Below are 14,775 nucleotides of genomic sequence, written 5' to 3' on the forward strand. Positions count from 1 at the left end.
GCCCATCAGGAATATCTTCATCTATCTCTGTCTCATCTACATGGGTGGAAATGGAGGGATGAAGGGCTGTAAGGAGAGAGGGAGGGTGAAAGAGGCGTCCAGAGGAGAGAGGTCAGTGCATTCAAAGAGTCCATCATTCTGATGTGTCAAGCGTCTCTTAACCGAGTTTGTGGAAATGTTGGTGTGTATTCAGCGATATGCTGTTCTGAGATTTTAAGTGACTCTTTGACAAATAAAATGTGAGAAAACACGCCATTCCACAAAGTTACAAATAGCCAAAAAACAAGGGTTACGATACTACGAGAGGCACTAAATTCAACGGCAAAAATAGTGATTGTTTCCAAACAGGTTTCTAAAACACTCCCCCCTCTGCAATCATTCTGGGCTGTTACTTTCTGAATTGGCAGTCTTACATCAGCACTTTAGAAACTTCAAGGTTTCAACACTGGCCCAAGATCTCAAAGTAGTTATGATAAAACAGTACCAGCTGAGGTAAACAGCTAAGGGTAAACAGAGTGTAAAACCCAGAGGCAGATTTAGTTCTGGACCATCTGTTCAATTCATTGCAATCAGGCAGGCGTAATGCCAGATACCTGAGTGCAGAAATAGAGAATGAAATACCTGCAGGTGCTCAAGAGACAATGAAAAGCTCAGTTTTGCTGCTGTTTCTTATCCGCTTTTATTGTCATTGGTGGTGACAAATACTGGATGATTGAGGAATTGTTTTGTTTTTTTTTGACTAAAATGTTATAAAACAGATCCTGAATGCTGATTGGTTAATTATGGAAGCTTGTTTCCGCCAAAGAATAAAACATAAAAAAGGTAAATGCGAGTTTATATCACGTGATTCTAACACCTTTTCTCAGAATTGTGAGATATAAACTCGCAAATTGCGAGTTATAAAATATTTATATCTCGCAATTCTGAATTTACGGAACGCAATTGCGAGTTTACATCTCGCAATTCTGACTTTATTTCTCAGAATTGCGTGATATAAAGTCGCAATTGCGTCTCGAAAATTCAAAATTAGTGAGATAAAAAAAAAAACGCAATTATCTTTTAAAATGTTTTATTCTGTGGCAGAAACAAGCTTCCATAGTTAATAAAGCCTACTAATCTCAAAGTGTACGCTAGGGCATGCGTAGTGTGATGTAATTTCATTAGCATGTTGGTACGCAAGTGATTTTTCTAACCACACATACTCTGTACGCTCAGCTTGCATATGTGCCTAGAATTTTTTTCGCTAGTTAGTTTGTCTACAAGGTGGCATCACTGTCCCTGTCCGTTGTTTCACAGTTGAAAAAGAAACGAAACAACAACAAACCACTGGAGATGCAACAACAACAGACAGCCGCATTAAAGAGCGATTGTGTGAGAAAATGAAGAAATACATGGAACTCTAGTTTAAACTAGTACAAAGGCATTTTACTGTTAATAACTATTGTAGAGAAATAGAGCAGACACTGGACAAGGGTAACATTTTCCAGTCTGCAAGTGTCGGCCGTCTGGGTTCGCGCACGCCATCAAATGGACTGAACTTTGAAAGCTGTGCGCTCAGCTGTATGTGTACGCAAAGCATCCACTTCAAAAGTTAAGTATATTGTGTGCTTTAGCTGCCCCAAAAAACAGTGTAGTAACAGCTATGAAGCAAACCACCAACAATACATAAAATTAAGTTCTGTGAGGTCTTATTGTACGAGGGACTATTGAGAAATGAGTAATGGAAAAAATCTCTTAAAAAGTCTCATCTGTTTCTCAGACTGATTTCAGTTTCTACATCTGCAAATGTCAATGGACCTCAACATAAGCTGACATGAGGTATTCAATAATTTCAGAAGACCTGGTAAACCTTCAGAGTTGTCAGGAAGTTTTTACTTTCTGGAAATATCTGACTGTGTTGTCTCGGCCTGCTCTCTCCAACTTTGAGAGAAGCCAGGCACTACAGGATAATCACAGTTTAATAGGAGCAAATATTGAAAGCAGGAGCTGACCAACCAGATCCCCTTTCCTAGCGCTCTCTCCCAGTGCGCCCGAGAAAAACGCTAGCACATGGGTGCCTAAGAAATCGATAATTCCATGATATATCAATTAACGTGAAAAAATAGAGGAAACTGAATTGACATTCGTTCATTGTTTAAGTTGGAATCGTCCAGTCGAAGTGTTGGAAAAGCAGCTCTGTTGAAAAATCTGACAACCTTGTTCAAGCAAAACAATTCACGTATAACCAATCTAGAGTTTCACCATGAAAAATTTGACGAAAAAAACGTCCAAGACGAAGTCCGCATGATTGAATTGATGTCCTTTTTGTAATGTACAATGTGTTTTTTACGTACTTGTTCTTTAGATGAACTTGTGAGGTACGCTTTCCCTCTCAGGCGTCCTATTTGCCATGCAGAGCCGTTGCATGCTGGGAGAGGGAAATGTCCACAGACTGGGGCCTCTTTCTAATGATTTCCCACACCTGCACATCTGCTGCCGTTTTAATTAATACTCTAAGGAGGTTTGTCACGGGTAATCAAAAACATTGTCACTTATGAAATCCTTCATTATAGAACAAAAATCAATACTTTACATGAGTAGAATGAGGCGCTCATAAAGTAGCCCACATCACAATAAAAAAATATAATTAAGAAAAAGCAGGATAAAAGTGTAGAAAGACTTTATTTGGGGCGTTCGCCACTCCAGGGTTTTTTTTTTTTTGGTTTTTTTGTCTGTGAAGCAGCAACACGTGGTGAAGGGCTGGGCATCATTTTCATGCAGGCCTTGGTTCTTCAGCTTCATACGGGTGGAAAGGGTGGGGGGCGGCACGACAAAGGCAATAGTCGCATCAGCTCTCTTCAGCTCTGCAGCATCACTACAACCTCTCTCCTCGCTGATTTATGGCTCACCGCTGACCTCTGAGGTCGTAACATGGTGATGGGTGACTGGCTCTCAACGGTAAGCTACTGGCACTTGACAAAGTGCCGAGAGCAGAATGAATTTACTCCTCTTTTCCTCAATCATCAACAGGCGCACGCCGGCTTGCTGCCCTGACCCCCTCTCATCCTGACTGCTATAACAAGATCTCCCATCTCATGGAGGAGCGAGGGAGAGGGAGGCTGAAAAATTTACTGTCATTTCTACTTTCCAATGAGCTCCGGTGAGCACTTCTTTCACCTTCAAGTCGCTTCGCGTGCTGAGGATAGGGAGGGGAGGGATGGTTTTTTGGGACGGGGGCGAATGTTCTTTGATGCACCTGTCTAACTTTGGGTCATTCACTAGAGGTACTTCAATCTGCGTTTGCTTCCATCAACTTGATAACGGCACCTGAAAGCAAGTTCAATTTAATAAGCAAATAAATCTCCATAAACGTGGACGTTTCACGTACCTCGTTCATCAGCGGCGTCCACCATGATGATGTGCCAGTTAGCCGCAAACAAATTCTTACTAACGCATTCATTAACGGCATATGCAAAAAATCCATTCGGTTACTTCGCCTTTTATTGTCGCTAGACCAGCGCTGGGTGGGGGATTGTAAATTTAGGCAATATAAAATGCATAATTTCCTAAAGTAGGGATTTAAATTATCCGGCAGTGCAAATGTTGGCCCATTGTGGCAGGCGAGACACAGTGGGTTATAATTGAAAATAAAAAAGCCATTTAAAAGACATTCAATAAGCCACTGGGAAATTGATCAGGCTATAAAATCTGTCGCTACCGGGGCGAGAGGCTGGCACTCTTGCAGAGACGCTGCTTCGGTCCTGACACAGCACTATCCCTGCAGGCTTCACGGTCTACATGCCGACATACAAACAAGGGATGCCGCGGAAGTAAACTTCCCGACGGAGATGCTTTCCCTATGTCCTCAGGCATGCATTTAAATTGTGCGAAAAAATAACAACAGTGCTGTAGTTTGTAGTGGAAGCTTCAGACTCGCTGTAGAAAAATTTGGAAAAAAAATATTTCCCTCAGTAGCGAGTGGTAAAAAAATGACAGAAGAGTGCAAAAGCGGGCACAAGTGCACGGGGAGAAGAAAAAAAATACCCCTCCTGCTTCTTTAACTTTCAATTCTGCCAAGCATCTCTGCTTCACAGCCCCTGGCTATTGCCTTTCTCAATCTGTCCCTGGGGAGGCAGGAGTTATGGGCCCTGTCGATTGAGGAGAAAGGGATGTTATTCCCCTGTCACCCTCACCCGGTCCGCCAGCAGCCCTGCCCTGATCTATGGCCACCGTGGCGGGGTAGAACTGTCTTGATGCACCATTGGTTTCCAGTGCTGTCACCCCCACCCCGACCCTCAAACTCATACTACCTTTACAACCCCCTCACGACCCTTTAAAACAGCCCCCTTCAATGAGTCTTGTTGGGGAGTTCTCAGAGGGCCCGATGACATGATGAGTTTGAGGAGGTCACCCCTAAAGGGACAAGGTCTAGTTGGGATTAAGTGACACCTGGTGGGTGTTTACCTGAGATGGCAGCACAGTGGTGTGGACAGTTGATCATGGCACTGAGAAACTGTGTCTAATGCAGATTGTGATCTTTGAGGATTTAACGTAAACTGTGGTGGGTGTAGAACAATTTCACAAAACTCATTTGAATACAAATTCATCATAAGCTCTGTTAGCTCTGTCCCAAAACCTACTGGTGTCTTCATTCATAGGCAGCTAATTTCAAAGGAACCATGCTACCCATAATCCAAACTCGAAATAGAAGTCTTTGTAGGCGACAACTCTGTTTACCCTTTCACACGCAAGTTTAAAATATTCTAGCTGACCCCCAGCTTAAGTTTTTTAAGGCAACTGTTATTTTAGAACGCATCACCTTATTTTTTCCAGTGGCGACGCATCATGCTTGTCATGTGACAGACCAGAGCCACAATAGTGCTCTATGGCAGATGTATTGCTTTCATTTAGTTTTTCCTTTTTTATTTAAAATATTCACAAACTTGTTAGCTATGTTATCAACTACCTGATATTCTGATTCTCAAATACGTGTAAGTGAATGTGTTTTGTCGTTTAAATGGCGCCGCCATGTTAGTTTGTGCCGCAGTTCAGAGGAGAGTATCTGTCGGATTTATTACACGCTAATTCATCCACTTCTCCTGAAATACATGAAAGTATGTGGCCGATGAAGTGGGAGAAAAATAGAGTAAATTTTATAGTTACTTACACAATGTGTCTCTGATATGAATAGAACACATCATCAATTTATAATTAAAAGGATTTTTATTGTGTATTTTAAAAAATGTAAATGTATTGTATTGCTAGTACTTGTGTGTTTTTAAATGTCTGAAACCTAAAATAAACATTATATGGTTGAAAACACTGAATAGTTATATATGACAAGCGTTGAGCGCGTCCATCTCTGGCTCAGCGCCAGCCAAAGTGCAAAAGCACATTTGAATTTAGCACTTGATTGTGACGCAGTGAATAATCTAATCACACCGGTGTGATCGTACGGGTCAAGGGTTATTAGTGCAACACACAGAAATCGCTCCTCAGCACACAACCTGACAAACAATCACAGTCATTAGCATAGCATGCTGCTATGCTAATGAGTATATACACTACTACACTAGCACACACTAGCATAAAATATTGGGTAAAATTCTAATAATTACAATATGTATATAAAATTATATTATTACAAAGGGTGTATTTTTAATTAGATATTATATACATACAGATTCTGTAATCAAATGGGAACTGGAGCAGCCTGAATGAATGAGTATATCGAATCTGAATGTAAAAATATAAACGAGTAAACAGACACACTTCTCCTTAAAGGTCCAGGAGCATTTTGCTTCCATATAAATATGGGGGAATTGATGTCAGATCTCCATACACATGAGAAGACTAAAGGGCACGCTTCCATTTGACATGTGTCGAGAATTAAAAAGAAAGGGGTGGAGAGACGGAGGAAGGCCTCGGCCCATGAGATGAGAGATGAGATGGAGAACGTACCCTCCGTTAGCCTGTGGGCGGAAGGGTGACGTTCGGCCGACTGAGATGCGCATAAGCGACTTTGGATATGAACTATAAAGCAAAGGATGAAAAAAGCTGAAAAAAACTGGTGCAGGTGGTTGTGAGACAGTGACCCCGCGGGGGATGGTCCGACTGAATAAATAGACAGATTAATAAATAAATATCTTTTAAAAAATGGGAGACTGAGGAGGGCTGCCATCTATCAAAGATCCTATTACCACGAAACCTGAAGCCATATGTATAAGGCAGCCAGGATCCTAAGCAGATACAAATTCAACTTTTCCTTACAATTTGTTATCTCTGACATTCATCATGCCAACACACACTCTGATACACAAGGAAACTCGCACACCGGTTTGAATTATGAATAGATTTGTTTTCTCAATAGATATTGACTGGTTGTATGTAATCTTCTATTTAAAGTAAATCAGTCAAATCAGTTGCATACAATCATCCGGACAGTGTGATCACAAGTAGCTTTATCGGAGGAAATAAAGAGTTAAAAAGTGGGAATGGGATGATTTTTTTTTTATTTCCTCAGAGAGAGAAATGTAAACAGAGATCTAACCACTACCATATTTTTGTAATCTGTTTATTTGGGTATTTATACGAACAATATGTAGTTGTGTATTCAGCTTGTGCAATCAAATGACACGGTCTTCATTCAGGACAACAACAAACATCTTATATAAAATGTCAGACAACTCAGTTTTCAAGGTCATGTGTTGTCAATCTTTGAGTGTGTGTGTGGTAGAGGGAGGGAGGATGACAACAGATGGATTCAACTTCGCTAAAGATCCACTTGTAACACTGGCAGAATTATACGCTGCTGTGTTACGTTGCATGTTGGTATGCAATAACAAATTATAGCATTTCATTAGAGATTGAAACGCAATAATTTGTTGTGACACCAAACATAAACTTTCATTTGCAACGCTCAAAATGTAGGAATGCAACAACAAATTACTGGCACAACCATATGCTAACTAACTGAGATATATACAGTACTTATGACTTATATTGAGACTTGTAAAAGTTTCATTTCAAGCTAAATGACAATCCCTGTTGCCATTTGGCCTGCAACAACTAGCTGCTAAAAAGGAGTATAGAAATGGTTGAAGTATTTTTTTTTAAAATTAATTTATTGTTATAAATATATACAAAGAATAAAATATATATAAACATAGTCATCAGAAAGTATTTATAAGAGCAGTTATATATATATAGTAACTGGTCAAAAGTTTGGAATATTTTCATTTGTATTAAAATTATATTATATATAAATAAAATATAATAATAGTAGATTCAAATTGATGAACATTTTGACTTCTGCAAAACAATTTCATAACAGCATGCATTTATAAGAACAGTAATTTTTAAATAATAAATAAAGAGTATCTCTAATCCTTCATTATAGGAATAAAATTATCTGATTACAGTAACATTATCTTATTAATTGATTAGTTTATTAATTGATCCATTTATTCATTCAAAATCGCAAACTCTCTTGAGTAGGTACTTGTTTTGAATAAGTATTACTTCGCGACCGTTAAATTTGTATAAATGTGTGTAGTATGAATATAATCCGGATGTACTACATTCACCATGTTGTCACTGTCATGTGACCTACCAGCGTCAGTTGCGTCGCTTTGTGTCTCGCAACTTCCTTCAGCATGTCTTACAGATTTTTTTACAACTAAAAAGGAGTGTGGAAATGAACTTTCCGCTTTTATCAAGCTTTTCAAGAACTGCCCCTTCAGAACTGCAGCCTTTTGATTGACTTGTATCTCCATTCTTGAGGTCACGCATTCAAAAGGCGGCAGAACGAAAGCATACAAAATAGTACTGTCCCCCTTGACCTTCAGCTTTATTGGTGAATGTACTGAAGATATAACGTAAAATGATGAAAGGGACAGCAAAAGAAGAAAACGACTTCAGTTTAAACTTGGTCAAAACTCCTTTGTCGCGCTTCTCTTTTCCACAAACACTTGTCTTTTCCTAATTCCTTTATTTAGCTCTGTCGTAATTGGCAGATTGAAACACTTGCCTCAAAGGAGGAAAAGACATGAATTGATCAAAAGCGAACAAACGCTTTTCCTCATGCTCGCTCGGCTTCAAGAATTACTTGACCTTGAATGGAAGAGACACAACAATCAGTTATATACAATCAGGACATACGGCAGCATTTATTGTGGGTTTGGCCCTATTTGTTACAACACAAGGCCTTTCACAGTTGGGCTCATATGCGTATGAGCGCCTCTCTCCCTCTTGGTTACATTATACATACGTTTCTTCTTAGCACTTAGTCGTGTGACTGGCTGACTGGTTTAAAAAATTGCACGGCATTAAAAACAAATATTCAATCATGGCCCGCATCGCAACCGATTACGGCAAGAGTCCGGGCGAGTCTCGTCAAGATGATTAGTTGCATCGCTCATATGCACGGGACGGCCCCTTCTGCATTTGCATGTGGTCTGCGCACACATAGCAGGCTAAAACTGCCATTTCATTCCTCTCAGAGCCAATTGACCTTGAGTAATGGGCTGGATAATACCAGCTGCCAATCAATATGAATTAGTGCATATGTGATTCTGCTCTCTGATTGGCCACGTCATAATTAGTCAGGTTTTTGTGCAAGAAAAGATAAGCTGGGGGGGGAAAAAGGACACATGATAGTAAATTAAAATAATTTTAATAGTATTTTTTATTTTAATAGTATTTTTAATTAATTGATTGAATTTGTATAAATACAGAGTATCAATGTGGTAAATATAGAGTGTGCATTTACTTAAAAGTTATAATTTAATTGATTTGAATCATTTAATAAAATATGGATTATCAATATAGTACAGTAAATATGGAGTATACATTCTTAAAGGGATAGTTCACTTTGAAATTAATTTTTGGTATGTTTTAGCTTACCTCAAGGGTATCCAAGATGTAGGTGTCTTTGTTTCCGCAGTAGTTTCAATTTTGATATTTTTAGGTCAAACCGTTCTTGTCTGTCAGTCATATAATGCAGGTCTATGGTCACCACCTCAAAGAGCATGCTCAGAGAAGTCCAAATTAAACATGATTTAATGACTCGTAAATGTTAGTACACATTGATGGCCTAAGACACGAAACGAGCGGTTTGTGTGAGAAAACGAACAGTATTTATATCGTTTTTACCTCTTGTAACCACAGCCGAGGGCGAGGGAGCGGGCGCTTCGGTCTGCGCAAGCGCCTGAAGTGATCTCTCTGAAAAAATTCAACGTTGTCTGTTGATATATCGAAATCGTCTTCCATTGCGATTTCCTGTATATATAATATGTTTTGATCTTCACAGTGAAAGGTAACACTTCCGAAATCTCTGTGTAAACAATGAGTGACGTACACGCGCGAGAGATCACTTCCGGCGCTTTTTGAAACTACTGCGGAAACAAAGACACCTACATCTTGGATGCCCTTGAGGTAAGCTAAAACATACCAAAAATTAATTTCAAAGTGAACTATCCCTTTAAATTAATAAAAGTATTTTTTTTATTTTTTTTATTACTTAAACTTTAATTTTTTAATTAAATATAAAGTGGCAATATAGTACCGTAGTTATATTATAGACTGACCAACCAGAATGAAGAGGGATGTGTAATAATAATAATACAATATTATATATTATTTACAAAATGACTCTTTTTCCTTCAATCCCTCCCTCCTCTCTTTATAAAATCTCTCATTTTCGTGAACTCCCTTTGAGATTACTACGATTCAGACCTGAAATGCTGGGGTCAGAGAAGGCGATTGAAGCCCGTCATTTTTCTGGGTCTGGAGAATGTTACAGTCCCAGAACAGGCCTGTCATGTTAAGAGTTCACCCTCTTTGCCAATCGCTACTTTTCCTCTCGCCATAATTTAGGACAGATTTTTAAAGCTCTGCTTTATATAAACACACTGCCATTTGAAAATACACACACATATATGCACAAACCCAAATATACATGTACATCATCTTAGCTGGCCAATCAGCCCTTACAAAGATGCTTCGTTTTTTGGTGTTGGATCAATAAATAAACCAACGACTCACTGGTTTTGTCGTAACTCTGGGTGATGTTGTCGCTGTGGGTCGAGGAGCTGCTGGAGTGGGTGGTGATCGTCTGCCCGTCCAAAACAACTGGCACTGGAGAGCTGCCCGGCCGAGAGCTGCCCACTGAACTGGAGGGCCTAGAACTGGCGCAGTTCTGTGAAAAAGGAAGAGAAGACAAATGCATTAAGTGAAACTTACTATCAGGCTAGAGATCACCAGTGAAAAGGCCTCTATTGTGCATTTTTCTAATTATTAAATAATAATTAGAAAAATGTAACTTTTTTTAACTCTCCCGATCAGAGAGAGTGAAAGCAGTTTTCTTGCATTCATTATTCATTGTGGATTAAATGACACTCAGTAAAGCGACCGATTAAAGAAATATTGAGGAATAACAACAGGAACTAATGTTAAATATTGAAAAAAGTCAAAGTTGACAGCTAAGAAGTCATGCCTTACACAATACACAACCAAAAAGTACACAGACATGTATGAAAGAACCGCAAAATAAATACACATAGAAGTCTCACAGGAATGTAAACTAGATCTGACATAAAAACCCACAGCCTTACCACTCATATCACACAATAACATATAATGGGCTTTGACATGCAGCCCTGGTTAAGAAGGCTTTTTCCTCAGAAAGAAGATAATGCATAACCTAGCACTATTTCAGTATTTAAAATCATACGTGTAAACGTTTTACAACAGGAAATGCACATATATGTAGTACAAATCTCTCTCTTTTCCGTCCTATATCTTGTCAAAACTTGAATTAGGATCAAAAAACTAATCTGCTTCCAATTTATATCTATATTTCAGGGCTGTCAGGGATCCAGACCCTGCTAGTATCGCAGGACGTTCGTTTTTCATTTGGCCGGTGCAACTGACAGCTTTATTTTTCTCAAGCAATCTGCCACAGTATGTACAAGTGTGAGGTCACACGGGTCAGGCGACAGTTGGAATGAAGCGCCCTGGCAACACTGGTCTGGCTCATGAATAAACAAGAACGACAAGTACGGAAACTAAAGTGGGAAGGAGAGAACGAGAGAGGTGTTTAATAAGCCGCTACATAAGTTCAGCAAATGGGGCTTTAATATCATGCTGTATATTCATTATCTGCCATTTACAGTAACTATTTTCATGCATAGTGGAGATGTGAAAGATCCTTGAGAAACCTGTATAATTACTAGACTCATCATGAATCATCATTTAAAATAATAATTTATTATTCATAACAATAACTGTCTAGAGCAAATTAATCAAGATCTACCATATTCACAGGCCCGATTTAAAGCTGGAGTGTTTGATATTTTCACCATTACCATCACAAAAATTGGATTTCTAAATTGGATGGATGGATGGATGGATGGATGGATGGAGAGATGGATGGTGGATAGATGGATGGATGCATGGAGGCATGGATGGGTGGAGGGATGGATGGAATGTATGGCTGGATAGAGGGAGGGATGGATGGATTGAGGGATGGATGGGTGGAATGGATGGATGGATGGATGGATTGAGGGATGGATGGATGGATTGAGGGATGGATTGAGGGATGGATGGGTGGAATGGATGGATGGATTGAGGGATGGATGGATGAATGGATGTATGGATGGATGGATGGATGGATGGATGGATGGACAGAAGGATAGAGGGAGGGATGGATGTATGGAAGGAGGGATGCATGGATGGATGAGAGATGGATGGTGGATAGATAGATGGATGGATGGGGGAGGGATGGGCTAAGGGATGATGATGGATGAAGGGATGGATGGATGGGTGGAATGGATGGATGGCTGGATAGGGGGAGGGATGGATGGATGGCTGGATGGATGGATGGATGGATGGATGGATGGAGGGATGGATGGATGGATGGATGGCTGGATGGATGGAGGGATGGATTGAGGGAGGGAGGGAGGGAGGGAGGGATGGATGGAGGGATGGATGGCTGGATGGATGGATTGAGGGAGGGATGGATGGATAGATGGATGGATGGAGGGATGGATGGATGGATGGAGGGAGGGATGGACGGACGGACGGTTGTCTGACATACTTTTGCTAAGAATTGCTAGAGTGTTCTGGGTTGTTGCTAGGATGTTCTGAGTGGTTGCTATGATAATGCTAAGGTGCTCTAGTTGGTTTCCAGGGCATTCTAGGTGGTTGCTATGGTGGTCTTGGACAAACTGTTACAGAAATAAACATTAGATTACTCTACGATGAGTTGAAAAAACGTAAGGATTCCCTCAGGGAAAAAACAAACAAACAAACATCCATCTACAGTACATCTTGTAGGTTATTACTACTATATTGGAAGTCAGTACATTCCCTGACCACTGCTCTAATCCAATAAAGAAGAGTACATTTTCCTTTCCCATTCTGGACCCCGTCCAGCACCAAAGCTATTCGGCGAGATACAGTATATCACCTCTAGATTTATGACGCAAAACGGCATTAGCTAAAAAACCATCCGCCACACGCGGACGGCGAAGCTCATCGCGTGGACTTTGAAAATTGGAAAATTGCCCAGAGAGCGCTAAAGGGTCCCACTGCTAATACGACCCGCTACGATTTATCAGCTGCTACCTGGCACTCGCGTTTGGGGCCACAGTCGTTTTTTACAAGACCCAGTCTTAATGGTGTCGGGCCTGTCAGGGGGGTCAAAGGAAAGAGGGAGGGGGGCCATATTCTAAAATCAATCCGCCTTTAGAAATTGTCTCATTCCGTTCTCAATGACCTGGTGGCACTGCAAGGGCCGAGCGGGACAAACTGCCGTAGGCCATAAACCGTGACAAGCCCGAAGGAGAGTTAATGTGGCCATTCATAGAGGAACCGCTCGTAGTGTCGGTGGAGGTGAGGTGAGGTGGTGCGCCATTGGGGGGAGGGGGTGTCTATTAACTACTTTTAAACCGTTTTGGTGAAGCTAAGTGATCTCCGTCAACAGCAGCCTCGCGTATAAATACTGGCCTGACAGTTTAATGTGAAGGGACGAGTTTCCACAGGATTAGAAACATGTAACCCAGGGCTGCTGCTTGACATTGGCTGGATTGAGGTGGCCTGAGTGGGTGTGTGAAACAGGGCCGGGGGGCGAAACATGCACAAAACACACTCTACGTTATGACATTTGCGCTGTATGAAGAAATCCTCTGGTATTCGAGAAAACATGCAAGCTGGGAGAACTTACAGAGAAATTTAAGGCTTTTCTTCTTTCTTTGATTCTGTTGACTGTGTTTCGAACCTGTGGATAACAAGGAGGGGGTGGATGGTTAAAATGTCATGACTCAATACTAAACACTTAATACAAAACACTTTGCGCTCGCATGAGTCTTCTTGGCCCGGGGAAGGTGAAATTCAATCCGAACTGGGAATAGAGAAAGAAAATAGCTGCCATTGCATAAAAGTCAATGAGTGCCGCAGACCAAAATGTTCCAGTTTGTCACATGTAATGGGTCCTGAATGTGACACGTAGAGTGGGCAAAGTAAGGAGAGCGTCTTAACCTCTCATCCGTCACACCGCACAGGGGGCCGCGGAAATGAAGCGATAGAGGAAACGACCACCCTTGCAGAACAAATTACATTTGGACGGTGTGAGAAAAACTGGGATATTGGGCGATGCATGTAGAATGACACACACAGTACAATAAACTCACGCCGACGCGAGTCGATTACTCGTAAATACACATCAAATTTAAAAGCCTTTTTTTCTAGCATCACGTTTATGATGTCACAGTATCGCCCAATTGCTAAACTTAAAAATGCCTTTTGGGGGGTGGGGGTGGGGGGAGCAAATAAATATTGTTATCTATTCACAGTAAAATAACAACATATTATTGTGAAAAGTGGAACATTCCCTTCACGTTCAAATTAATTATATTAAATTATATTAACATAAATAATGCAATATACAGTATATATACACACACACATACATACATATATATATAATGCAAAATGTATGAATAAAGTAATAAAACTAAAACATTGTTTTTTTAAGTAAAATATACAATTAATTCAAAAATGATATATTCTTATTTACATTTATTTTAATATAAAAAGTATATAAAATGTAACATGTTCCAAACTTATATTACACATTATGCTATATATTATTGTGCAAACTAGGAGTCGTTGTGTGTGTGTATATAGTTGTATAAAAAATCTACATTTTCTGTATGACAATATTCCTCACATTTTACAATCCAATCCAGCTGTTTCCTGGCCTGCTAGATATTATTTTCCAGCCTGGCTGTCAGCGACCGGAAAAAAACCTGCCTGCATTTCCCAGCACGAGTCCGGCACAAGCTCCAGCCCTATGCTGGTGAATATGCATTAGCTCTTATGACTTCATTAGGCTCTGCTGTTGTCATAAATTATTGCTGCCATGCAGATATACACACACTGCCTTGTTTCGAATAGACACTATCACTGTGACGACAGAGTTAATGAAGAGAACTGAAAAGCTCTGACAGCTCGGAGTCAACGGTAATATGTCAGATTTGCAAACAGACACTCTTTTCTCCCTCTCTCACACTTTCTTTTCAGCAAATCAAGTGCGCTGTAGCTTTAACGAATAGAACTAAGAAATCAAATCACTTTATTCCAGGTAAAATCATAGAAAGCTGTTTGACGAAAGAGCATTTCCAGCAACTGGAGGAACTGGTTTGAAGATGCTGCTCTTAAAAGCAGTTTAGCTGTTTTCCTCTCAAGGTTTTAAAGTGATGTAGCCCTAATGTTCAATATAAAAATACATTAGAT

The 14,775-nt window shown here is 40.2% G+C and overlaps 1 protein-coding gene across 1 annotated transcript in view; it reads right to left on the reverse strand.

The window, feature by feature from the left end:
* The window catches only part of LOC130071953 (adhesion G-protein coupled receptor D2), a 68,883-nt gene that overhangs the window by 15,958 nt on the left and 38,150 nt on the right, over nt 1-14,775 (reverse strand). The window contains exons 20-21 of the mRNA XM_056236813.1: nt 13,205-13,258; nt 10,024-10,177 (exon numbers count right to left, since the gene is read on the reverse strand). Of these exons, the coding sequence (XP_056092788.1) occupies nt 10,024-10,177; nt 13,205-13,258 (208 nt within the window). The remainder of the gene's footprint in view (nt 1-10,023; nt 10,178-13,204; nt 13,259-14,775) is intronic.

The sequence above is a fragment of the Rhinichthys klamathensis genome, unplaced genomic scaffold (genome assembly GCF_029890125.1).
Source record: "Rhinichthys klamathensis goyatoka isolate OS25496 unplaced genomic scaffold, OSU_Roscu_1.1 h1tg000467l_1, whole genome shotgun sequence".
NCBI classification, from domain to species: Eukaryota; Metazoa; Chordata; class Actinopteri; order Cypriniformes; family Leuciscidae; genus Rhinichthys; species Rhinichthys klamathensis.